A 27,503-nucleotide genomic window follows, 5' to 3' on the forward strand; every position below is an offset into this window, starting at 1 on the left:
GACACTGTACTAGTCATCTAAAATAATTCTTTCTTCTCTCTGATCTAGCTCAGTGTGAAAATATGGCTTTCCATGGCCTGCAATGGTAAGAGTCTTAATGGGTACTTGTTCCTTACAAGTGACCTACACCAAAAATTGTAGATGTGATTACACCTAAGGTGCCACTATAAGAACATAGAGATGCTTGGGCCATAAGGGACAAATGTGCAGGTAAAATAAACATCTCAAGTTCTCTGCTGAATGAGGTGGATATTTATATTTAAATAGTTATACTCCAACCACTTATAATACTCACTTGACTCAATCCATTAAATCAGAAGTTTTCTGGAAGTTTTTGGAGGCACAGAAGTTTTTGGAGGCACATGTTCCTATAAAGGCCTCTACCAATGGATAAACTTAGCACTAACCTATGACTATTCTAAAGAAGTATTTAAAATTCTTTCAGAAAACCCAAAAAATTCAGAAAAGAAACAGAAGATCAAGTTCTTCTACAATGGGATCACCCCTGTTATCTGTTGTATTAGATAAATGAATCTTCCCTGCTCTGGACAATTCATTCAACAATTCCATGGTCGTACCTGTCAGGAGCAAGGTAATGTTTAACAATAGGTCGGAAGAATAAAAGCTTATACGTCAATCAACAATCACCTCATCACTTCATTCCTTCATTCAATCAACACCTTTCAAAGACAGGCACCATATGGTGTAAGACATGGTCCTACCCTGACAGGGCTCACAGTCGTGTGCACAGCATCTGTTACATGGAACAGATCTACTACAGTAGGAGAACTAAGAGTACCAGTTATTACTGCAATACCAACTGCAAAGCATTAGGAGGATGTACAAAAGGGTCTGAATGCATCTGACTGGGAGGTGAGGAGGAAATACTTGGCATGGGCTGTTGAAGGTTGGATGGCTTTTCAACAGGTGGAGAGGTACTCAATTGAAAAAAAAAAAACATGGGAATCCGTACAGCAGCAGAAGCCCTGGGGAACCCGGGAAAAAGCACACCAGGAACAGAGGCCTGTTTATCTATAAAGGAACTGGTGGGAGATAAAAATGGAAAAAATAAGTTGGCATCACATCACACTGCAGAGAGCCATGAACACCAGAATAAATAATTTAACTAAAGAGACCTTGGGGAGCCATTATAAAATTTGGAGCAGAGGGCTGACATGGCAGGAGATGTGTCTGAGGAATAAATCTGTCAGGGTAGGTGAGATAGATTGGAGAGGACAACAGGAGATAATCAAAGGGTCAGCACAGTATCCTGAGATGGGGGAGTGAAGAACTAGCAGAGAGAGTGAAGGGAGAGGAGCAAATGTGCATCACAACACACATCCAGAACGTTTGTAGTGAAATATGACAATCCAAACACGTATCTCCAGATAAAAAACCAGACTTATTTTAAATGTATGCTGAGACCTAGGGAGTTAATGCAGCAGTTTTTAACCTCTGGAGACTTCGAATCAACTGAAGTTTGGTCATTTCAGTGTGCTCTCCACAAACCATTGCCCTCAAAACTTGGGATTTGCTAAACATTTCAAACTCTGAGAAGCAGAGGATCCAATAAAACCACATTGTGCCTGCCAGGGATTTCTTCTTTAGGACTGAGGAAATTTGATCTGCTTCTTACTAATTCATTTAAATTTCATTCAAACTGAGATTTTGAAAAACCTCTCTACTGCCCAGAGAAGTCTTAAGAGATTATTTTTAAGGGCTTTCTCCTGCTTACAAAAAGGAAATAACAGTTTTCCAACCATCCCTGAACCCCGGAAGTTAGAGATTAATAAATCCGTGGCTTGGAGTGGATTTCACCATAGGCAAAACAATAGGTTAAAAACAGCACATTTTGCCAAGACCCAGTGCCCTGTGTGCCTTGAAGATGAGGATTCAACCCTCTTGAACACGTTCTGAGCATGCTTCCCAGCTCTGACACAGGTGTGGGGACAGTGAACTAAGGCAGGGGTTCATTCTATCCCCTGACTCATATCAGCTGTGTTGGTGTTCTCTACTCTGTCAAGAACATAAAAGAGAAATGGCAACTGAGCAAAGTAAACATGGTTAAATGTAGAACTAGAGAAACAATTTACTCTGCCTTCAAGAAGACTTTCCTCTTCCTCCTCCTCCTTTCTCACTTTGTGGCAGTGTTGAAGCAAAGCTCTTCTTCTAGTGACAGCCATCAAGAAGTCGTGAGTGTTTCTTATACACCAAAGAGCTAATGATGTGGGGCCTTAATACCTCTCTATTCAAGACCTGAGTATAGAAAACTTAAAATAACTTCTTAGCTCCTTTTAACTCAAATTGCTTTCCCAACTTCAAATTAAATTTTTGAGGTGACGGTGTGTTTTATTTTGGTTTAGGTTTATTTTCTTTTTCTGTCTTTCATGCCTTTTTGTTCCCCTGGCATTTTTGTCACTGTTATTGATATTAATTGTATGTATTTTTGTTTATTTGTTTTTTGAGATCACAACTGATTTTCTTACCTTTCTTTTAAAAACTAAACCTAGAAAATGGCCTAGATGTTAAGGAATTCAACTTGTATTTTATTTCAGTCCAATTGCTCAGAATTTCAAAGGTCATTAGTAATGACTTTGTCTTTAAAATACATCCTCCCATGTGAGGACATCTCCCCACTTGATGTTACAGGCCAGATAATATTGTCCATTGTCATTAGTTTCTACCCACCATTTTCTGACTGCTGGGAATATATACAGGAAGAAATAAACTACTGTGGCCATCTATGACTATTGATGACTTTGAAAGACTGGGATAGACAAAGTATTTTATTTTAAAAGGCTTTTTGGCAGCTGGTTCTTTATCCAAAAAAAAAAAAAAAGAGGCAGACTTCAATGTCTAGAGATGCTAAACCACGTATGGTACGATTTAACTGAAGTCATTGCAGCCAAATCTGAATTACGAAATTTGCTAAAAGCACATGAAAATGAATTGAAGTGTTTAATATACTGAAATGATCACAGTCCCATTCAAAGACTGATATCTTTAGCACCTCATCAAGGAGACTACAAATCCATTACATATGTTTTGGAAATCCATCAGTTCTGTTTTCTACACACGTCTTTAACTCCTAATTTTTTTTCCCATTTTTTAAGGTAGTCTACCAAAAAATTGTATCTGCAGGACTCCTGCATCTTTGAATAGGTTGTTTCAGTCTTTAAACATTTGTATATGCTTTCAAGAAAGTCGCCATGCTAGACAACTCCACTAACCTTTCAACTCTGCAGGGATCCTGAACCCTGAACTAGTAGAATTTGTAATGGGCTATGGTGTAAACCTGCTATTTGTTTTTCAGGACACCTGAAAGTAAAACTAATTAACTTTTTCTCATCTTTTTTAAAAGTACACATCTAAAACTAGAATTTCAGCCTGATTTCTCCCAAGGCTCATCATTCTTGAACTTAGAACTGAAGCACAAACAGAGGAAAGTTTATTTAATTCTGTCATCATGTAGTGAACACCTGTAACTTACAGGATGTTGTAGAAATTGAAAGAAAACTCACAGGAATCTGGCCTCCAAGACCCTATAGCCTAATAAGAAAGTCAGACGTGTAAATAAGAGCGATTTGCAATCATTCAGGGCACAGCTGGGTATCAGTAGTGGAGATCAGTCACAGCAAATGGTGGTGCTACTTAAAAGTGGGCCCTAGAACTCCATTTGGGGATTTAAGAAAATAATTTCAAAAACTAATATATGAGTTTTAGTACTTTGCACTTTATAAATTTGCTTACTATTTTTAAAAGGCATTGGATGATATTTTTGTAAACTAATTGACTTATTCAAATTAAATCAACAAATTCTGTATGGAGTGTCCCTTATGGCAAGATTATGCACTCAACACAGGGATTCCGCTGTGTGCTGGCCTCTGCCTCTCAATAACCAGTGTTGTGGTTAGACCAGCCCTTGTGGTTCTTATTATTACTGTCATGGACTCACTCTTTATTGGTGAATTTAAACATGGAACGGGAATTTATAGCACAGGAAGATAAAAAAAAAAAAAACAAGTGGCCACAGTTATCAAAATCAAGCAAAAATCAAGGAGGCACCCTGGAAGGAGATAGCCTGGCTCTATCTATTCGTGTGGCTGATGATGTGTTCATTCAAGATAGTCTTTCGAATGGAATCCTCTTTGAAGTAGACACCTTGACAGTCAAAGCCTAAGTCAGGCACTTGCAGTGCAAAAAACAAACACTACAGTTACAAAGTTTTGTAAGATGGTTTCTGACCTTGGGGGGAATAAGTTTTGTATCAGTAACTCTATGCAAGACATATTAAAAATCCTATAAGAGAAGAACAAATAAAGCATATGAATAGCTACTAACCCAGCAGGAAATTCATTATAATTACTACAATTATACATGGTTATATAATACATACTAAGTACTATAATAAATATTTGTACAGTAATTACAGAGTAGGGCTTTTATGAATGACACATTATTGAAAAGACTCAGTTGGATTAATGATCTGAAAGTATTGATATTAGGTGTATGGAGGTGGGTGTCTACATTTGCTGGAGGCAAGTTCTGCTCACTTAAGCATTAGATCATTCTTTGTTCATAGTATCACCTGTGCTACTTCTGTACAAGTTACTAACTATTCAAAGTCTCAAAACAGTTGATATAGATCTTGCTGAAGGAACCAGGTATACAGTTGACAGAAACAGCCTCATCATACAGATGTACTTTTAGCATTTTTTATCCCAGATATTTATGCTAGGTTTTAGGTTTCTCCTAGACCAAAATTTATCAGCCCCTATAAAGAGAATAGCCATGGAGAAGTTACTCAAAATGAAAATAATTTTTATTAACACTTTTTGCATTTAAGCCAACCTCAACTTATGAAATTTAAAAATTACCATACTGGCAATGCTGATATAAACTTCATAACCCTAAAATTAGAGTCTAAAAAGTGCAAAAATGTGTTAATATGTACATTTTGTGATTTTCATAAAAGAATAAGTGAGCAGAAAATTAATTCCACAGTTAGGGTCAATGCACACATAAATTAGGCAATGAAACATTCTGAGCACCATTTCATAACTGAAATGGGTGGGGACCCATAGCCCATAAAACAACAAAATCCAAACAAAAAGCACCATCAGAATAACTGTGAATATCTTTAAATAATGATTTTTAATTAAATAATGGTATTAAATAAACCTACCATTTCATTATTAGGCACATTAAGATTCTAAATTTTTTTTTTTTTGGGTTCCATCCACCATGCTTTTTTTTTTTTTGGAGAGGGCATCTCTCATATTTATTGATCAAATGGTTGTTAACAACAATAAAATTCAGTATAGGGGACTCAATGCACAATCATTAATCAACCCCAAGCCTAATTCTCAACAGTCCCCAATCTTCTGAAGTATAACGAACAAGTTCTTACATGGTGAACAAGTTCTTACATAGTGAAGATTCTAAATTTTTGCAAGCTGACCTAACTATAAAATTTACTTTAGCTAATTATTCAAATTTCTATCCAGAAGCACATATCACTCCATCCCTACTTATCAAAGTAAATATGCTATTTATTCACTGGAAGTTCTTTTGGAAACAGATGGGTCAGATCTTATTCAATAATTGTACAATACATTTTAACACTTCAAAAAGCAGTACCTAGCACTGCTATACAGCATGGCCATATATTCACAGTTGTTCCCTGTATGGATTTTTCTCCCAACTATACCTTCAGTTTATATGCTAGCTTTTCATTATCTCACACAGGACAAAGTACTCCCTAAGTGACAGTTAATAAATAAGTCATTCATACTACTTTAAATAAAATTATTTTCTTATACTATTGAAGTTCTTCCCTTTTAGAGAGCTACCTTTAAGAATAGTTTTATGTATGTCAAGTAAGAAAATTAAGCCTTATTGTCTCCATAAATGGCTATCTAACATCACTACTGAATTATTTTCTTGTCAGTTAAAGAATAACCCCAATAGAAGTGCCAATGACATAGTCATGCTTTGCCTTGGTATTTTAGAAAATACAGGCCACCAATAACAACTGCAACTTGGCAGATATCTACCTGCCTATTTTAAACAGTTGAAATTGCACAAATAAAAAATATATAGCTATAGCTAATTTGTTCCCAAACTTTGAACACCCTCACAGTGAAGGACATTATATGGTGCATTCCTTTGACCTACAGGCTACCACCAAAAATTAACTGTAAGTAGGTTTTATTGTCTAGATTTATTTGAATATTGAATATTTTTTACATTATCTGAGCTTGTGCTCCAAAGACGCAAATCAGAGCTGAAACTAGAGTAAGGGAAGCAAGACACTATGAAGTTGCAAAATGGTAATTTTCTGTTATTTCTTCTGCATTCTTGGTTGGACCTCTCTGCAGGGAAGAGCTTTCTGTCCTCCTTGTTTATGTATTTATTTGCTTACTTACTGTCAGCAAAGACACATGGATTTTTCTTTCAGTCAACAATTTATAACCCATTCCCATCATTCAGGTTGATGCTGAAATTTCCCCATATTTGCTCAGAGGAACCCCTAGTTGTCACCTCTTTCATTTTTAAATGACCCCATCATTTTGAGAAGTCTCCCTTATTTTCTGGAATTATGAGGAGTTACAGTTCATCTGGTATTTGCCTATGCCAACCCTAGATTCAGCCATTTCACCAAGGTGGTCTGGTACTCTTAGTGAGAAACTGTTTACAAAACAAAATCTAGACATGCTTGTTGCTCCTAGGATATTGTTGCTTTTAAATGTACAATGAAATGTCTCTATTAATTCAATGAGTTTTGACAGATTTATATACCCATGGTCAATTCTCAGTCTTCATTGTACTTGATCTATTAGCTGCATTTGATACGGAGGACCACACGTTCCTCCTCGCACTGTTGCCTTCGCTAGGCTTCCAGGAAATGACGCTCTCTCGGTTTCCCCCATCTCCATGAGATACTCCTTCTCATGGAGTCTCCTTTATTTTCTGTGCTCTCTCCACACCATTTTCAAGTTGGGGTACTGCAGAACTCATACTCTGATGCTTTTCTCATCTGTACCTAAGGTCATTCTTATACGGAGATTATTGATTCCTGTGCTGCTGATATTCTTGAGACACTGGAAACGCTTTCTCAAGTCTAAGATAGTGTATTCTCAACTCTTCTAATTCAGATGAGGGATTTGACCAGATGGGAGAGGGTATAGGATGAGAACCTGATCTAAATTTTTGAATCTCAGCTCCAATATCACAGAAAAAAGCTTAACTATTCTTTTCAAATACTTGCAGAAGTACATGGATTTCCCTTGCTAAATATACCAACATGACTGATAAGAAAATAAAGTTTTTAATTCATATATTTGATGTCTTCCAACATTACATTCAGAAATATCTTCCTATCATAAGGAATATAATCTATAAGAAGTATCATTTTTGTTCTAGAAGAATTTTGAATATAGAATTAAATAGACTGCATTGAAGAAAGTGTTGAGAACAACTTTTAAGTGTCTCTCCCATATAATGCATTGTATTCTGACATAGTGAAGAAAACAGGACTTCCTAAACATATAACTTCTGAATTTGGTTACTTTCCACAGACACAACACACTCAGGGGAAATTGGCACCAAGAAAAAGGTGAAAAGACTGTTAAGCTTTCAAAGATACTTCCATGCATCAAGGCTGCTTCGTGGAATTATACCGCAAGCCCCTCTCCACCTGCTGGATGAAGACTACCTTGGACAAGCAAGGGTGAGCCAGTTACCCCTCTGTCCCCTCCCAGCCGTCCAGTGGCCAAGAGCTTGGGCCTCAGCTGGTGGCACCGGGGGTTAAGTCCTGCTTCTGCCACTTACCCCTGTGACTTGGACTTTTTCCTCAACCATTAAATGAAGTGAATAGAAATACCCACCTCATAGGGATGATACAGAGGTTAAATAAGGTAACACAAGTTTACATACTTAATAAATTCATGCCTAGCACATGCTAGCTATTTTTCATTTTTATAAATGTACAAATGTGCATATTTGCACCACACTAAGTAAAGTAGAATTTTAGACTGATCAATTACCAGAAAACAACTAAACTTTTTATCTCATTTGTAACTCTGGGGGGAAAATTCCAGGGCAAAATACCTTTGAACCCGAAATCAGCCAAAGGGAGAAATAAAATGGGAGAAACCCATTTATTTCATACAAGCAGTTGTTCACTTCTGCTCTCCTGTGTCTCTCACAACAGAGCTGCAGAAGTAACTCCACCCAACCTCTCAGGTCCAGACATGCCTCACTGTCCCTTGTAGTTACCTATTGATATGGAGATGACCTACTTCTCTCCACCCCTTGGAAACACCTATTGATATGGAGATGAACTAAGACCAAGCGAGACATTCTGGAAATATTGCAATTTTACCCATACCATTGAATTATATCATTGTAAGAGCTACACTGAAATTAACCCAATAATTGCCAACACTTAATTCCAACTTTAGGCTATCAATGCGATACATTGTCCTGTTTATAATGTTTAATTCGTTCAAATAATTTTTACTAATTTTACAAACTAATTTTTGTAATTCATGGATCAAACTGAGGATAGAAATTGACATGTGACAATCTAAAGAAAGTTCACAGGTTATCTGTGACCCACACTGCCAAAGGAATTTAAATTTCAGGAATAAACTGCCTCCATTTAAACAGAAGTCCAAGGTAGTATTTTATAGTTTACTAAGCTAATAGTATCAATTAAGAAAGAAACAGTGAGTAATGTCAGAAGAAACAATTCCCAACATTCGGTGTACAAAATGAAAAAAAAAAATAAACAGTCCTTCTAACAACCCAAGGCCTCAGATTGAGTGAATATTTGGTTGGTTGGTTGGTTGGTTGGTTGGTGAGCAAGAGCAACACTAAGCTCCTCGTACTTCAGCGGCAATGACAGTCCTCTCAGTAATGCCTCCCCTCTATGTGGCCACCGCTTGACATGTAGAAAAAACAGCAGGTCAGAAATCAGGAGATCAGAGATCAAATTCTGGCTCTTCCTTCAGTATTTATGACTTGGGTTTACATGCCTAACAAATTCATGCCTAGCACATGCTAGCTGTTTCCATTTCTATACATGTACAAAGCCTATTTGCACAACACTAGGTAAAGCTTAGTGTTTTCCTGATGCTGCTGAGGTCTTTGTGTGTCATCACAAGGCCTTTGGATTTCATCATAAGACACGGAGAAACCGTTCAGGGGCAGATGAGGGCAGCCCCGTTGCAGAAGCCATAGTGAGGACAGAATCAGCCACTGCAGCTTTGCATCTGAGAGTTTTCACCATCTAATCTAAGCATGGGGTATTTTTAAAAGGAAAAATAGGGTTATAAGCCTACATTGAACAGTAGGTCTTTAAATTACTCAATATTTTCAACTGCCCACTTTTCAGTTTCCTATCTGATATACTGGCTGATTTCACATTTAGTCCACACTGAGCAGGGTAATATGCTCAGCAATCATTTTGACTCCATTTTTTAAAAATTTATAAACCTTCTCCCTTTAATGTATAGTAGATTCTTATGTAGAGACTTCACTTAACTATACTTTTAACAGATATCTAATATGTGTCTTACTACATACAAACATTGTTCTCAGCACTCTCCATATATTTATTACCTTATTTAATCCTAACAGTCCTCTGAGGTAGATAATACTATCAGTCACATTTTTCAAAGAGGAAACTGACGTACCGAGAGGTTAAAGAACTTTCCGCAAGTTTCCATAGCCAAGAAGAGATGCGGCTGACATTGAACCAAGCAGTCTGATTCCAGAACCTGACCTTTTAACACTGTTGTTACTAGCGAATAGGGTAAGATTTGTCTTACGACAAACCAGTTGTACACAGATAGTAGTATATCACTATTTTCAACTTCTTAATTTTTTAATTCACTGGATTTCAAAGTAAACGTTCAAGTCTCTGATTTGATTCATTTGTGTGCTGTCTTTTGTTTGCCTCTTCAGCATATGCTCTCCAAAGTGGGAATGTGGGATTTTGACATTTTCTTGTTTGATCGCTTGACAAATGGTAAGTCTCCCTAAAGAATATTCACTAAAACATACATCATAAAGTGGGACTAATTTTGTGAAAACAAAATTTATTAAACATTGCTATTGTTTGTAACTTCTTTCCCCACTTTTGTAAGTCTACAGCCACTCAAGAAAGATCAGGGCAAGAGAAAATTAATTCAGATGAAGAATTAGGGCTGAATCGGGCCTTAAGTCGTAAGACAGTTTCCTTCTGGCTTTGATGATACCAAAGGAGTTTAGGAAAAGCAGATTAGATTCTTTCCTTACAGAATACTTTGGCCATATCTAAAAAGAGAAAATTCACTGTTAAAAACTAGAAACACAAAAGCCCACCTGGTCAACCCTGAATCTTACAGGGCAGGTATTTGTGTACTTTTATTAAGTGAGCTGGACATGCCCCATTACAGGTATTATCCAGATATGTTTGGCATCGTCAGAAGAAAACAATTACTGATGATAAAATGTAAAAATTAGGATGCAACTAAAGGGAAAAGTAGATACTCCCAATTGATTTCACTTTTTAAATCTTTATGCCTATAAAGCCTTTTCCTAAGAAAATAATAAAATCCTATTATATTTTCATCTTCTCCTTAAACAAATGCTGACAAACTTAGGGAGCCAATAAAAGACATCACATTTAAAGCTGATCTTCCTATGTCCTACCATCGACCAGGCTTGAGCTTTAAGTCATTAGAGATGGTTTTCTCATCATTCGGTTACTTGACAAAAGAATGTACAATTAAGAGATAACAGCCTAAGACCATGAAACCAAGCTTTTCACTGTGGAAAGCTCACTAGACCAGATGTGTATGGATCCCATAACCTTGTATTTCACTTTCCTCAAATCAACTGAGAAATGGGTACCCGCAAATGAAATTCACTGTGAACAAAAGAACTTGTTCAATGGTATTTGTTCAAAAGAGAGTATAATCTCATAGAAACATTAAATGAACACATACCAAAGATTTTATTTATCTCAATTATTTAGAGATCCAGTAAGATGCTACAGCTAGTTCAAAGGAGAATTCAAATAACCACATATATATAAGCAATAAGAAATGCTTAAATGAATTTATAAATAACTATAAAACTGGAAGGAAGAAATCAATTGTATTTCCACCTGAGTAACCTTGTTTGCATATATATGGACAAGAAACACTTGTAATATTATCAGTTATTGCCAACTTTGTAAGTTATGAAATAGCTTAAAACAATGAAAGCTGCAGAAACCCATAGAATCAGGTACCTTGGAAGAGTGTGCTTAGGAACACCTGGTTTTCCATTTAAAGACATCCAGTCATCTTGGTCCATTTCAAAGTCTTTCATAAACTCTATAATTCTTCTTAAATTCAAAATTATTCTTTAATAAACAATACTTATTGAATGCTTACAAGTTATTGTAGCTTTGAATTTGCATCTCTGCTGACTTGACTTATAAAATACTTCATGGTCAAACCTCATCTCAAATGACTTTTACATAGGAAGTATAGGCTGTGACTATTCAGCAATGTGGTGACTTAGATAGCCCTGTACTTATAAGAGTCGATTGGAAGCAACTTGAGACACATTTTAAGTAATCATTAAACTGTGCCTTTAAAAATACCCCTGTGGATGGGGGTGGGGGGTCCTGATAGTACAATAAGCAGATGCCTTCTAACTCTTAATGTTTCCATTGCTTGTGGTATTGGGAGAAGGTCTGAGCTCATTTTACTTGTACAATAAGAGAAAACCTAGGACCAGATCATAGTAACAATGACCTTAATACATGAATAATTTCAAATCTAAAGGGGAAAAGAAATGATCCTACTAAAAACCTTTCATTATAGAAACTTTGGATGCTATTATCAATCTTATGTTTTAGTGGTGATGAAATGAGTTTAAAAAGATGACTTTTCCTACAGGGAACAGCCTGGTAACACTGCTGTGCCACCTCTTCAACGCCCATGGACTCATTCACCATTTCAAATTAGATATGGTGACCTTACATAGGTTTTTAGGTAAGTCTTTTCTTCCATATTTCTATGTCCTTTCCCATGAATAATAGCAGTCCATAATATTCTTTAATATAAAGTGGCAAGAACCATAGTAAAGACCTCAACTTAATTTTAAATTACCTCATTTTATTTTTTAAAAATGGCTTACCCACTTAAATCAATGGAAAAAATGTTTACTTGATTAGTTATGTTTACAAAAGATAAAGGCTATGCTAAGAAAACCGTCAAAAGCATGTAATTGTCAAGGAAGTTACTGATTGGCTCACATATCCACAAAATTCCAGTAAGGTTTCAACAGCCGTTTCAACCAACCCTAGTGGATTTGAACAAGGTTATTTCAACAACCCTGTAAATTGGGTATTGCCACCATGGAGCCCACAGGTAAGGAGACGAACAAAGAGGTTTTGTAACTTGCTCAAGGTCAACACTTGTAATTGACAGAACCTCAGTCCAAGCCCACAGTATCCCTTGAAAGGAAGGCTACCACCTTTCCACTCAACACCACCATCACTTTCTCTCAAGAAGCAGCTCCAGTTCTTAGTTGACTTTCCATGCATCTTATTTATGTGCAGTAAATTATCCAGGGCACATTTTTAATCATCAAATAACTTCCTGGGGCCACTTAGTATGTATCTGGCTTCTTTACTTGTCCCAAGGCTATGCTTTGAATTTGGAAGCTGACCTGGTGCCAGCAAGAGTAAAATGACTGTGACAATGACAGCAACAACAATCGGGCTTCTGTGATACCTAGTATTCGGGGAACTCTTCGGACGGCTTGCATGTATTAACACATTTAATCCTCCTAGCAGCCCTGTGAGATTGGAGCTGCTGTTATCCCCATTATAGAGAGAGGAATTGAGGAAACCTGTGGTTAAGTAACTTGCCCAAGACAAATAATAAGTGATCGAGACAGAGCTTAAATATAATTGTAAAATAAGCCTGCTGAGTAAAAGGTATATGTGGCACAACAGAAATATTTGAAGTCAGCCACAACATGTCTTGGTTCCAGAAACGCAAATAACCTCAAGCTAATTGAATTTAGAGGCGTGAGCAAAGCAGTGGCCATGAATGAGGACAAATAATTTTGATTTGTCTAAAGAGGAAGAACACAGATACTTTGGATATGTGTATGCACCCAGGTTACATGTAAAGAATGCAAAGATTCAACAACATAAAGAACACCAGAACCCAGGGCCAAACTCAGAGTAGGGCTGAGAAAATGCAGCCATGCCTGCAAATCTGGACATTCTATACACACTGAATATACTGTATCCTAAGCATCACCTTGGGTATTAGCTGAAGCAGACTAGTGGCTTCTATAAATAGCAAACCAAAATTGCCTTAATTATGTTTCTACTCAGTTCCAAGAGCACTCTGGTCCTTAGATTGGAAGGACATGAAAAACGATAACTTAATCTAAAAAAGGTTGCAATAAAACCAAGGAGTCCTCAGTTACATCAACACATACTTTGAATTTTTGCCTGAAGAAGCCCCATATTTGCTTTGGTCAGTTTTTGCTCCTCGAGTGATAAGCCAGTCTTTGATTAACAAGAGGTTAATGCCTCTAGGGCTCTTTGAAAGGAAACCTCTTTTATGGCATATTAGTCATAGTCAGCAGCAAACAAATAATTAAAACTATAGGATGAAATAAAGTTGTCCTTTTCCTACATTTTTATTTTCCCTATGAATGAAAGCCTTCATGAATGCCAGAAATGGGTGATTTATGAAGGTGGCGGGGAATCCCATGGGTCTCCTAAATCCTTTTAGCCTTTCTCCCGTCTCCCCTCCCCCTCCTCTCCACTGAAAACAGCCCAGGAGGATTGCCAAGCTTGCATACCATGTTCTTATGTGAAGGCTCCCCAGGCTCCACATTTTGGAGACACCGATATTTTTAAGCAAAAGAAACCTTCAATAAGTCTGAGCTAGTGTGCCCTTCCTGTTTTGATTTTAGCTGATTGAGTTATCTGTTTGCCTCCTAGTCATGGTACAAGAAGATTACCATAGTCAAAACCCGTATCACAATGCTGTTCACGCAGCTGATGTCACCCAGGCCATGCACTGCTACCTGAAGGAGCCAAAGGTAAGGCGGAACCCAGCTGACCCCAGAGCCATCTGAAAGCACCAGGTCAGCTACCTGGTAGATCCCAAATCACCAGCATATCAGAACAACTGTGTTATCGGTCATGCACAATATGAATACAAATTGCTTACATTAAAGTTCCAGTATCAGCTCAGAGCATCAAATAATACTCATGAAAGGAGATGTAAATTTTCTGAGGTTTCCTTTCATACTGTGTATATTTTTCAAGGCTGCATTAGGACAAAAACAACCCTCTCTATGACAATCTCTGTTTCAGGTATCCTTATCAGTTCTGAGAACTAGCTGTTTTGCCTTGGAACTTTGCCATAAATGGTACCAGCACTGAACTTTTCTGAGAAAAGTCTCTCCCACCTTGATGGTTTTTGATCCACCAATAGAATCAAAACTCTTCAAGACTCAAGCTCCATTTCCTACTGTGCCAACTGGGCATCCTGATTCAGGCCCAAGAAATCTTGTGAATATCAAAGACTTCTTAACAAGCATGTTCTGATGCAATAAACCAATCCAAAAATTAAAAACATAAACAATAAAACTCGTTGCTTGAAAGCTGAGCATTTCTTACCCATATAAAACTTAGTTGGTATAATATACAGGATGAGTTTTTCTTAAGGTTTTGGAAAAACAGTATCACAGTCCAAAACTCTGTTTAGTTCAATCCATTTTAGCATCAACCATTAAATATACAGATGCAGGACAGGCATTCCCAAGAAAAAACTGGTAGATGCCTCATCCCTATAAAACATCCCAGAGACATTAAAGATTGTGTTTTTTAATCTCTAAGTAGTCTGAGAGTTGTAATATATCACACAGTTGTATATTTAAAGTTAGTACTGGATTCCCATTGTCCTACTTGTTTCACTAGCTAACCAAAAAAATGAGATTCTCATGTAATCCTATTTATTACACATTGAAGAAGCATGCAAATTTTGCAGTTCAGCCCACACTTGATCTCATATTCAAAGAAGTGGCAGTAATATAGTAAATGATTGAAATACACAAATGGTTTTTTTAAATATGTCCATCACTTTGTCTTCAATTTTTTCCTTCATTTACAGCTTTCTCCAGAAACAAAGCTGATTTCAGGCTCTGCATTCCCCCTACCCACCAGGGAGCAGTACTGCCAACAGGCAACACTGCTCCAGCACAAGGAAACAGTGACAGTAGAAAAAGAGAACCTGAATGATCTATATTGACTAGCTTAATTACTTTCCACACAGTCCTTTCTTTTTTCCTCTGATTCCATGTGACTATCACCTTTCTGGTTGCTCCAGAGGGTAAAGGTCTGGACAAAAACTTGAACAACAATCCTGTGATGATTCATTTGATTTGATTTAACCAAAACAAATACTAACCTACTTGTAAAAACACACCAATTACCTCCCAGTTTTTGTTTCTTTGTTTGTTTTTAACAGCTCGCCAGCTTCCTCACGCCTCTGGATATTATGCTTGGACTGCTGGCTGCAGCAGCACACGATGTTGACCACCCAGGGGTGAACCAGCCATTTTTGATCAAAACTAACCACCACCTCGCCAATCTGTACCAGGTAAGGGGGCCTAACACTGTGAGCCCGACACAGTACAGCCAACATAGGCCCAGTGCCAGAGCCTGAATCTTTCCCTTGGAGATAGCCTTTATTCCATATCAGCCACAGTGATGACCACAGCCAAAGAACATGGGTTTGAAATAGGTCCAAGATATCCCCCAAGGAAGATTAAGTTGATTTACAAGGATACCCAAGGAATTCAATTTTCTCTGAAGCAGATTTGAAATTGTCTAAAGTCAAACAGAATCCGTGAGCCTGTGCTCTCAGATCTGACAATATCCATCTCCCTGGAACTAGCTCATATATAAACAGCAGTTGAAGCCAGTCCTTGTAGGACCTCTATAAATGAGACTTCTCAGATGCAATCCTAATTCAGACTTATGTCTCCACAGCCATTTCTGAACTTTATTGCCTTCTGAGTCAGAGGTATGTTACCAAAGACATTAGGCATATTTTGTGGCTCTAAGATAGTTGAACAGCATGGATTGGTTGGCCTGGAGAATTTTTATCTGTGATATTATTTTAGATAATAAACACTGTATCATAAATGAATTACTCCCAGAATTTTCAACATAGTTCTTTGGAGATCTGTGGTTGTCATTCACAAAATCATTTCATAATAGGGAGCCACTGATCTCAATTTAATCAATCTTTTGAAAAAAATCAATGCTGAAAGAATTCCTGACAGGTCCCCATGAAATAGCTGTTATACAAGATGTTGCAGCTTGAGAATGCACTTATTTCCAATAAAGCACAATTGGAACATAAAAAAATCCTTTCTCCATCCAGTTGATTAGCTTTTGGCATAGATAGGAACTGGCATTCCAAGGTTTATGGTTCCACCTGGTATGTACTTCTGCACCCAGAACTGGGACAGATATGGCCATGTCAAGGGGACCAGATCATAGAACCAAAAAACCTTTTGAAGATGAGCTAAAAACTAAACTTTCTAAATCATCTCAGATGCTAAATTTATTGCTTGATAAAAGCAGACATTTGACAAGGGGTAAAAATGAATGACTGGCCTGCAAGCCCCCAAATAGGTTTCCATTCCTGTCAGTTCTGACTTTTGCAAATGTCTTTTATTAGACAAGGAAATAAATCAGTAAGATTGGCTGCTTGATCCATTCCCATATAATGTGAATGCTTACATAATTCTAATTTCTCATTATCAAATAAATCATACCAAAGAAGTTTGAGAGAGTGTCCATTGCTGACTGATTTGTACATGAAAATGAGGGTCATAAAACTGTACTTTGATGTGTAGCATATATAAAACAGAATGAATTCACAATTAGACATGAAGTCAGAAATATGCCAGATGTTAAAGACATAAAAACAAGAAAGTGTAGAATTTCATCAGAAATGAAGAATTAAGTACTTACTGCTAATTAATGAAACAGGATTCTCAAAAGAAAGATATAGTCCAATCTATTTTGTTCACATTCTAAAAATGTTCTCATTTTTTGATTCCTTACTCAAACTTTTGAAGTGCAGATTACTTTTAATGATTTTTTATTTGAATCTCTTTGTTAAAAATAACCATCCCAATACAATCAAACTCTGCAGCCTTTTCAATGCAAAGTAGATTCTTGTATATTTTGAATTTGCACCTGTTTATTGCATATGGCAGATGATATACTAGGATCTAGGAGTACAAAGATGAGTAAAATATAATGTCTGCCCTCAAACATTTGTTCAAACTCAGATACTCAAAATGTGCAAAATCCAAGCAAACTTAATCCCAGTTTGAAGAAGGTCTGAAGAGTTAGCTAAAGACATACATATAGATATAACCTTAAAAAATCTAAAGAGCAAATACCTATGCTGAGCTTTGTATCTAAATATGTTATTATAATAAAGTAAGATATTATTTTTTCTAGCAGTAAATTTACCCATCTGGACTATCTGGCCTGATCCTCAGGATCCTTTGATAATGTCTAGGGCAAAGTTGGGCTATAGGATTTAAAAACCACATTCAAGATATTATCTTTATCAGTCCCCTGTGCACCTGGTTTTAGGATCCTTTGGAGACTAGAAATCATGTGCTTAAGTTTTAGGGACAGTGTTGATGGCAAACCAGTATAGCATAGAAGCATATACTTCCAACATCCTAGAGTTGGCTAGGATAAAACATGGAACTTTCATCAGCCAAACTGGAACTTTCCACATTAAAAGTAAAAAATGTTAAGAGGACCTGAAAAGAATATGAGCTTTCAATTCTGTCCATGTAAAATTTGGTTCAACAAATTACATAACTAACCTTTTATTCCACATTCATTATGATTTGAATGCTATGCTAAATGATTTTCATGTATGGTACTATTTAATCTTCACAGAAGTCCAGTTAGGTGGGTACTATAATCATACCTAGTTTCCAGAAAGAGGAAAATTGATACTTAGGAAATTCAAGGTTTTTTTCTGAAAATTAATAGCTGATTAATGGCAAAGTTGGAATAAGTCTTTTGTGTCCAGAGTCAAAGTGCCTAAGCACAGTACACAAAAGTGTGTACACACAGCTGCAGCGAGGGAGACAAGAGGATTGGAGACTAATGGAGTGGCTTAAAGTGGGAAAGACTTTGCCAAGTGTTCTACAGTCAATAGCTACAGGCAGACTATGATGGGAAGACAGAAGCTGACTGCAGATGCTTTCTGGGTTGGGAGAAACCATCATGGAGAAGGAATGGCGTGAAATGGGCCTTGGAAGTGCACCGTTTTGAAGAGCAGGGCTGAGAAGAGGGCACTAGAGGCAGCACCAACTGATGTACTGTGGGGATTAAAACCTACCACTCCAGAAAAACTGGAAATGGGCCATCCTTACGGCTCTTAGCTGAGCAGAGTCCTGCCATGAACAGCCCCACTCTCAGATCAGTTTCTTGGGCACATTATGATGAGGTGTGTATTTTCTTTTGCAGACAGTGTAGATTAGCTATAGAATATGACCTGGGTCAGAAAATCTCTACTCTGCATCACACTGTACCCAAGGAATGGCTTTACTCTTCCAGTTTTCAGTTTCAAAAAAAAACAGGTCACACAACATATAAATGGACTAAGACTATTCTTAACACATGGTATTTACAAGTCTTTGGAAATGTAGCCTTTTAGCTGACCAAGGGTCTGTTAGTTGAGACATGAATGAGTTTTTGGAAACTACAGGCAAATTTTCAGAGGCTGTATTTGTGCACAATTTTCTAGGGAGATTATCTATAACTTATATTCATATTTTAAAATGAGTTATAGATTCAGAAAATATTAAGGACCATGGTAAATGAGTGAAAAAATACATATATATATATATACACTATAGATATTATACATTATATATATATATATATATAAAAACTGAATATATATACAGTTGACTCTTGCGCAAAGCAGGAGTTAGGCTCACTAACTCCCCAACACAGTTGAAAATCCACATATACTTTAGACTCTCCTAAAACATAGCTACTAATAGCCTACTGTGGACCAGAAACCTTACTGATAACATACATACTCAATTAACACATATTTTATATATTATATACTGTACACTTACAATTAAGTAAGCTAGAGAAAAGAAAAATGTTTTTTTGAGTTGTCACAAATCTCCAAAAAGGTTTCCAATATATTTATTGAAAAAAACCCATGTCTAAGTGGAGCCACAAAGTTCAAACCCATGTTGTCCAAGGCTCAACTGTATACACACACACACACACATATATACACACATTTATATATAATTACAAAAATTATGCACACACACTATTTGTTTGATGGGAATGCAGTAAAAAGGATGTGCCAGGATTTTTTATGTGGCTTTGAGAACACCCTGTTCGTGACTTTGCTACAATCCAGACTTACTATAAATGAGATAAAATGGGAGAGGGCTTCCTCTCCCTCCTTTTGTTGGCTGTCCTCTTTTAGTTCTAATAAAAAAGAAGATCGTTGCATAATGCCCAGCCTGTGCTTCTGCTCTGAGAGAGAGAGCCAGGGCGGCCAGAGTGAAGGCCAGGTCAGAGGGTTCTCGCCCATTGTCTGCTATCTGGGCCGGACTCACTGGCTGAACTGCCAAACCAAGTTCAATATGATGCCGTAAAGGCGCTTCCACCTGGCACCTCCCTCGTCACACTGGAAACAGTCCAGATGTCTGTGGTGGACCAAGAGGGAAAGGAACATGTGAGAGACAGAACTGAGAATTTATCTTCTGTCTCTCCAGCCTCCAACCCCCTCGCACGTGGGCTCAGCAGTTGGGCAAAGTAAACATTAAATCAGATACAAGACTGGTTATTACAATTACAAAAAGGAATCACTTATGGTTCAATTTAAAATTCCTTTTGATTAAGAGTCCAACTCCATATTAAGTAGTGACTTTCTAATGAATAAAATAATAATAGTTTCTTGAAACATTTTATTTGTTACATTCTATAGTGTTTTGCAGAAGTTTATCATCATTTTTCCTAGTCACTTATCACAAGCTTTTAGAGGAGGTCAGCATTTTTAGACACTTCTTATTCTTGACTCTGAACCATAAATTTGAAGTTGACAAAGAGAGAAGAAATGTCCCTTCCACAGGGTCCTGTGGCCTCTACTCAAGCAACCACAAAGATTATACACAATCTCACAACTCCTGCAGTATGAAAGGTGCTTTGGGCAAATGTGAACATTGTAAAAAGAAGGCTCCAATTTGATTTTCTGTTCCATAAAGTCTCACTGTTCACAGTGAGACGGTCAGCATGCGGCATGTCCATTCTCCTGATCTGCATGCATGTCTGCCCCATGGACAGCAATTGATCTCCAGGCTCCTTGAGTTCAGTAGGGTCTTAGAAGCAGATCAAACAAGAAAAAGCTACCTTCCAACAGGCAGTCAACATAGCAGTGTTATAGTTTCTTTAAGGGCCAAGGTCTTGTTTAGGACTTGAGATGCGCCTGGCCCTCTGAGGCCACCTAGGCTGGGGCTCCAGTGGTTACCAAGGAGACCATGTAACTTGTTAGGGGAGAATTCAGTGACTTCATTTTCTCTCAGAGTCTTGCTTCCCTATTTTGTAAGCAATTAAAAAATGAAAACACAGACTATGTACCTGTGGTTGTTTTCTCCCTGTATCCTTCGGTTTAAAGGTATAATTAGCTCTCATTCCTATTGTATACCAGACTCAGTTTATCAACATCATTCTAAATATTTTAATCAAAGAAAGTCTCTAGTAAACAGGCAGAAAAACAGTTTGAAGCTGCCTTATATGATTGCAAATCTGCTCTGCCAGAACCTTTTTCACAAACAGACTCTTGATTTAATTTGAAAACTTGAGTTGGTGGTTTATTAAATGCCAAATGTGATGTTGCTCAGGAGCAAAGGGATTGTTTTGTTCTTAGGGTGGATAATACTTGATAATACAGCTAAAAGGGAAATAAAGGGTTTACCATAGATTTTTAAGGGTTTTTTCCCCCAAATAAAAAGAAAAATTCACCCCCAAAAAATCACCTAGTTGCCACAAAGGTGGATATTTATTTACTCTTTCAACTCTAAGATAGAGATTATTCTTAAAACTACAGATATGAAGAGTTAGTGACACATTGTCACTGGGATAATGTGAAATTGTTGGGCTGATGCTTCTTAAGGGTGGACAGATTTGCTGCATGTGGAATTCCAAAACAGTGCTGGGATTTCAGTGGACATTAAAGTGCTATCATTTCCTCCTGTGTTCAGATCTCCATAACATGTCAATGATATTCTTTTTTTCAATGTGCCTTTTACTGAAATGGTCACCAAGCCACTGTGATTCAGAGCCACCTTCCTGTGAGTGAGGGCACAGAATCTGGCTGTCCCCTCCAAAACACCAGTCTATGCCAGCCTGCTCAGCCAGCCTCCCCGCTAAGTGCATGGCACCATCATCTTCTTGTCTGCACTGAGCTTTGTCCGACTCCTAAGCCTCCCTCCACTGTGCAGCCAGGATGAGTTCCCTGAAATTCAAATATGACCCACAGATGACTGTTTAAAACCCCATCGCCCTCAGGATTAAGTCCAAGTATCTTAACACAGCTTACAAACCCTGTCATGATCTGACCCAGCTACACTTTCTAGCTTCTTTCCAACCATTAATTATTCAGCTAGGCCTCCAGATATCATCCAGGCTGAACTATTTTCAGACTCCCAAACATCACTCATTCCTTTAGTCATTCAATAAATATTCACTGAGTCCTTAACATGTGCCAGGTGCTGGCAATACAGAAGATAAACAAAACAAAAATTCCTGCTTTCTAATAGAAGGGATTTTTCTATAGAAAATAATTAATAAAATAGTAGTATATTAGTGATTATTTATAATGATAAAAAACAAACAAACAGGGACCAAGACATAAAGTGTCCCTCTTGCTTATAGGTCTCCACACACATGCTCTTCCTTCTGCCAGTTTTAATAAAATAAATTCCCTCTGCGATGCCAGTACTCCCTAACTCTTGTCTAACTCATTCATCCTTTTGATGTCAGTTTGGACATATCTTCCTCCTGAAAACCTTCCTTTCTTTAAAAGTCCATCTTCTATGCCCCTCCTAGATGATTTCTCAGCCCTCTATCACATCCCACATCCTGTGTTTGTCTCTCTAAACTGCCATTGCCTGATTAGATGTCCATATGCCCCACAGTCTAAAACTAGGTGCAGTGAATGCACCTAGTTCATTCACTGCAATATCCTCAGCATCTGGCACAATCCTGGTGTTCACTGAATATTGGTTGTTTGATGGGACATTTGCTGGATGAGTAAGTGGGTAGATGGATGGGTGGATGAATGCACAGACTGGACACAGGAATACTGGCAACTGTGAGTACACACCGAGGCCCAGAGTAGAAACCTGGCAAGCAGAGATAGCAACATGCAGACCAGGGAGATCACCACATCAAGGCATGCCAGGTACATGTCCACTTAGCAACTACTCCTGCTGGTTATTACATTCTTACTACCCTACATCAAGAGTACGTCATGAAGAATGATAAGCACTTATTGAAAAATTCTTTATGACCTTATTTGTTTATCTTGGAACTGACAAATGCTATCTGATAGATGTTATTTCTGGAGTCATTTTCCTGACACCAATTGTCTGTGAAAGAGTGGTGAGAGAGAGCCCAATGCTATAATGACTTAATCATTCCTTTGGCTCTTGCCTAAGTCTAAGGACATCATAAGAGAAGATCCCAAGTCTGACTTCTATCAAATATTGACCAAAAATTTAACAGAACTCTTTTTCTTTCAACAATTAACTTAAACTTTTGCAGCTACTGAAATTTTGGGTTTTAGAAATTAATTACTCCATATCCATTCAACAAATACTTATTTAAGTGGCCCTGAATGACATACTAGGGCACAAAATGAATACAGTATGATCCCTACTTTCAGTGGCAATCATGTACAGCAGCAGTTTTCAAACTAGGCATGTGTGCTTGTGGACATCCACAGAAACTTTCCTAAGGGACAGTGGGAATGAATAGTGGGTGGATGGATGGATGGAAGAATCTATTTTCAGGCTCTTAACTGACCTGCCTAGAACATGCTTGCAGAGCAGTCCAGACAGTTCTACTTTTCCACTACTGTTCACAATCTCCCCATTCCCATTTCACAAAAGAAAGACATATCTTTTCCTCATTTTGTTTGTTGCATATTGCCCCCATTGCACTAGTATTGCATATTGTCCCAATGTGAAAAATACCAAACAAAGGAACAATATTAAAGGAAGTCTCCTATAATTGAGGGATTATAATTTTCTCAGCCATCTCATAAATAGATGCATTGCCAATATATTTTTATACTTACCCATAATTTTTTAAATAAATTTGTAATATACATATATTTTTCTCAGTTACTAATAACAACTACATTGTAAACTCAAGCTGGAAAATATGTACTACTTAGAGCCTGATGCTAGGAAAATTTGTTTAATTAAAATTTCAATTGATATACTCATTTTTGTTGCAGAGAAATATAATAGAGTGACAGTTACAGAATTTCACACATAAAAATATATTACATTAAAATAAAATTCTATAAGGAAATAAAATGGAAATATAAGTTCTAGAGGCAAAAGAGTCAATGTAAAATTTCTGCCTTAAAAAATTAATTATTCATGTGTTATTTCAGCAGACATTAAATGCCATTGGTATTTAGATACCCTTAGATATGCTTACTATATAAAAGAATGATGTAATGATTTTATATTCAGATACCAATATTCACAAATATGCAGGACATTACCTACATCTCGTGTTACCATTGAAATTTTGTGATTTAGGCTTCAATTCTAAAATGCGTAGGGAGAGCATAGTTTTTCAAAATTCTTTTCAAGAGTAAATGAACAAAAGCGTGAAGATCACTGATACGTGAACAAAGTATGTAAGGTGTTTTAGACACTAGGACAGAACCTTGAGCTGGGGCTGGGCAGCTAGAAGAGGTTGCTGCTTGGAGAACCAGGTCTTTCCTGGCAAATGACAATGGTTTATCTCAGAAATAAGTGTCATATGTGTGTGTGTGTGTGTGTGTGTGCATGCACATATTTGTTTCTGACTTTATTAAGGTGATTTCTCCTCATTCTTTTGGAGTTCTAAAACTCTTTATTATTCTCATGCAAAACCAAGCATTATTATAGATCACAATACTGAAAAGGCCTTTACATTAACTCTTTCAGGATATGGTAGATAATAAACTAACTTTAAATAACTGTGTTAGTGACTTAAGGACAGTTTATTTCTATCCTTCATAAAAGAAGTTTGGAGGTTGGCAGTCCAGAGCAGGCACAGTGGTGTCACAAATTAAGGATGAAGGACCAAGGATCCTTCTAGCTCTACAATCTACTGCCACTAAGATGTGACACTTGCCCTCATTGCCCAAGATAGCTGCTGGAGCTCTGGCTATTCCTGCTGCATTCCAGAGAATGTGAAGGAAGAATGGGAAAAAGCAGAAGAGGCCTCTTTCAGATGAGTCAGTTGCCTTTAAGCAACCTCTCTGGATATTCCACACAACATTTCTATTTAGATGTAATGAATTAGAATTTAGCCAAATGATCCCACCTGCTTGTAAAGGACACTAGGAAATACTGTCTTTATTCTGGACAGCCATGAGACCACCTAAAAACTAACACTCTGTGAGTAAGAAGGAAAGGAAAATGGATTTAGGGGCTGAACACACAGGAGTCTCTGCCACACCTGATACTTAATCTTAAACCTACGACCACCAAAATGATTAATCAGCATGATCTTCCCCTTGATGTGACATTCTCCCTCTAATCCATAAATTACTGCACTTGTGCAACTATTCTATTTTCCTTTTGTTATTGTAGCTATCTGACATTTGTTGTCTGATACCTCCACTCTATGTCCATGTGTCTAATGAATATTTCCAACTCAACATGTCCAGCACTGAACTCCTCTAACCCTGCTCCCATCACAGGTGGTGGGCACACCATCCTTGTACTTACTCCGGCCAGAATCATTGTAGTCTTCCTTGCAGACCCAGAAATCACCACCGTACCACCTCCACCTCCCTCTTCTAAGCCTCTATTATCTCATGCCTGCATGATTGCTATCACCCCCAAATAGCCTTCTATACCTGCTTCTAGCCTTTCCCCACCAAATTCTATTTTCAACATAGCAGACAAAGTGGTCTTATTTAACTGTAAGTCATATTATTTCATTCCTCTCAAACTTTTGTACTTTCTTAGTTCCCTCACAGTAAAAACAAAATTTTTATAATGGTCTGAAGGCCATACGTGATCTGTTCTCTCCTTGCCTGGCGAACTTCTTATCCTAATACTTTCCCTCTCACACTGCACACTGACCTCATGGCTGCTTGCTCCCTGCTTAGGATCTTCACTCCAGCAGTTTCTTCTGGAAATTTCTTCCCCCAGATGACAGCATCACCAACTCTCTCCTACCCTCAAGTCTTTGAATTTTACCTTTTTCCCCAACTGTCTTACAAGCCCCACTGCCAAGACCCTCAAATTCCCACTCATGTCATCTCCTTTTTCTTTAACCATGTGTTTACTATCTTCTGAGATGCTATACAGGTTTTCTCTAGAATTATTTATTATGTGTATTGTTTATTATTCTCTCCCCCCATCACTGCCGCTACCACTAGTTTCTCTTCTGTTTTGCCCACTTACGTTTTCCAAGCATGTGTTACAGTGGCTGGTATATAGCAAGTGCCCAATAGGTGTGTTGAGTGACATCAAGTAATTTGTTCATTAACTTATTTTTCAAGTTCACAGAAAGCACTTTCACTGCCCAAGGCATAGAGCAGAGAGGATACAAAAGGAATGAGGCAGGCTTCCTACTTACATGCAGCTCATAATCGAGTACATGCAGAACTAACTCTAACATACGTCAATGGAACTGAGTCCAAAAGGATTCAAGACTTGAGGAATGCCAAAAGAAGACCTATAGGACTCCAAGGAGAGCAGGTTCATCTCTGAGTGGAATGATTCCAAATGGCTTTGTGAATGGAGTACCTCAAGTGGACTTGGAATGACAGGTGGTAGTTTGATAAGTAAACATAGAGAAAGAGGTGTTTGAGGAAATAAACCACCTTGGAGGGTATGAAATTGGCAAAAAGGACACTCATAGGTTAATAATTTCATAATTATGTCCATAATAAGTTATAGTCTTATTAATATGGTAGTATTTATTTGGATTACAAGAGCTTTGTAGGAAAGGACAGTAAATTTACTCTATTATTCAAACATAGTGGAACAGAATGGTGGTTAGGACAACTTTCAGAGAGCACTGCACTGCCGAGCTAAGGAGTCAGGCTTAATTTACCTGACAAAGAACCACTGCGGGGTCTGGATCAGGGCATCGTCGGGGAACGCAGGCGGCTGGAGTGCCCTGAAGCTAGGGGGGCTCCTTCCCTTCAGAGCAGCAATTTTGTTTACTAATCTTTGGATCCCTAGTGCTCACCACAGCACCTGGCATATTAGTAGGTGCTCAAAAAATATTAGTTTATATTTCAACCCATGATTGGGATGATGGTAGAAAATCTTAGTAACTGAACAAGTCACAGTCTGGCAGCTGTAGGGAGGATGGATTGAAGGAAGGAGAATAAAGATAATAGAGCCCTGAGGTAGGGTCATTTCAAGGAAAGGAAGGGCTGGGATGAGAGAAGAACCAACAGGTCTCAGAGACTGTCAGGCCCGAGGGCGAAGAGAGGCTGAAACACAATTTCTCCCCCCAGCACAATGTAAACTACTCAATGCCTAACATTCAAACTAAAGGACTTTTTGCGGTGAAATCAAATCTAGAGATAAATGCAAAGATTCCAATGTGGGTTTAGAAACCAGCATCTAGTTAAAATGATCAACCATAAAGTTTTAAAACAACTACAAATGATTTTTGGAAAATTAAGTATAGCTGCAGGCACTCGTCAGGTTATAAATCTGAATGCTTGGATGTGGGAGGCAGCAAAGAGTGTACGCAGAGCTCTGGCCTTAACAACCGGCAGGTGTGGGTTTAAAGTCTTCCTCAGCTACTCACTAGCTGTATAGCCTCTCTCACGGAAACCTGAAATCTTACTATTTATTAGTTGATGATAAAAACAGTAGAGAGTTATGTCAGGATTCAATGAGATCATGTAAAGTGCCTGGCATGGAGTCAGAGCTTCATCCATGTTAGACCCCCTCTCCAGGCTGCCCTTCTTCTCTTTGTCTCTGGAATCCTCTGAAGCACTCTTACTTCCAACATGGTTCTGGCCAAACCATAGTTTTATTTATAATGACTTGCTGCCCCACGAGAAGTTGTGTTTGTAATTGTGTATAAGATCTATTGCCTTTTACACTGTACCAGCTTCAAGGCCCACTCAATTTCCTTCCAT

At 37.8% G+C, this 27,503-nt stretch overlaps 2 protein-coding genes across 8 annotated transcripts in view; one reads left to right on the top strand and one right to left on the bottom strand.

Moving 5' to 3' along the window:
- Nucleotides 1-27,503, top strand: part of PDE7B (phosphodiesterase 7B) — a 312,328-nt gene that overhangs the window by 266,724 nt on the left and 18,101 nt on the right. For all 5 annotated transcript variants that reach the window (XM_036994627.2, XM_017650215.3, XM_017650206.3 and 2 more), the window contains 5 exons: nt 7,581-7,732; nt 9,973-10,036; nt 11,940-12,035; nt 14,012-14,112; nt 15,546-15,677. In XM_036994627.2, the coding sequence (XP_036850522.1) occupies nt 7,581-7,732; nt 9,973-10,036; nt 11,940-12,035; nt 14,012-14,112; nt 15,546-15,677 (545 nt within the window). The remainder of the gene's footprint in view (nt 1-7,580; nt 7,733-9,972; nt 10,037-11,939; nt 12,036-14,011; nt 14,113-15,545; nt 15,678-27,503) is intronic.
- MTFR2 (mitochondrial fission regulator 2) overlaps nt 1-27,503 on the bottom strand; it is a 104,748-nt gene that overhangs the window by 9,446 nt on the left and 67,799 nt on the right. The gene's annotated exons all lie outside the window — the stretch shown is intronic.

The sequence above is a fragment of the Manis javanica genome, chromosome 13 (genome assembly GCF_040802235.1).
Source record: "Manis javanica isolate MJ-LG chromosome 13, MJ_LKY, whole genome shotgun sequence".
NCBI lineage: Eukaryota > Metazoa > Chordata > Mammalia > Pholidota > Manidae > Manis > Manis javanica.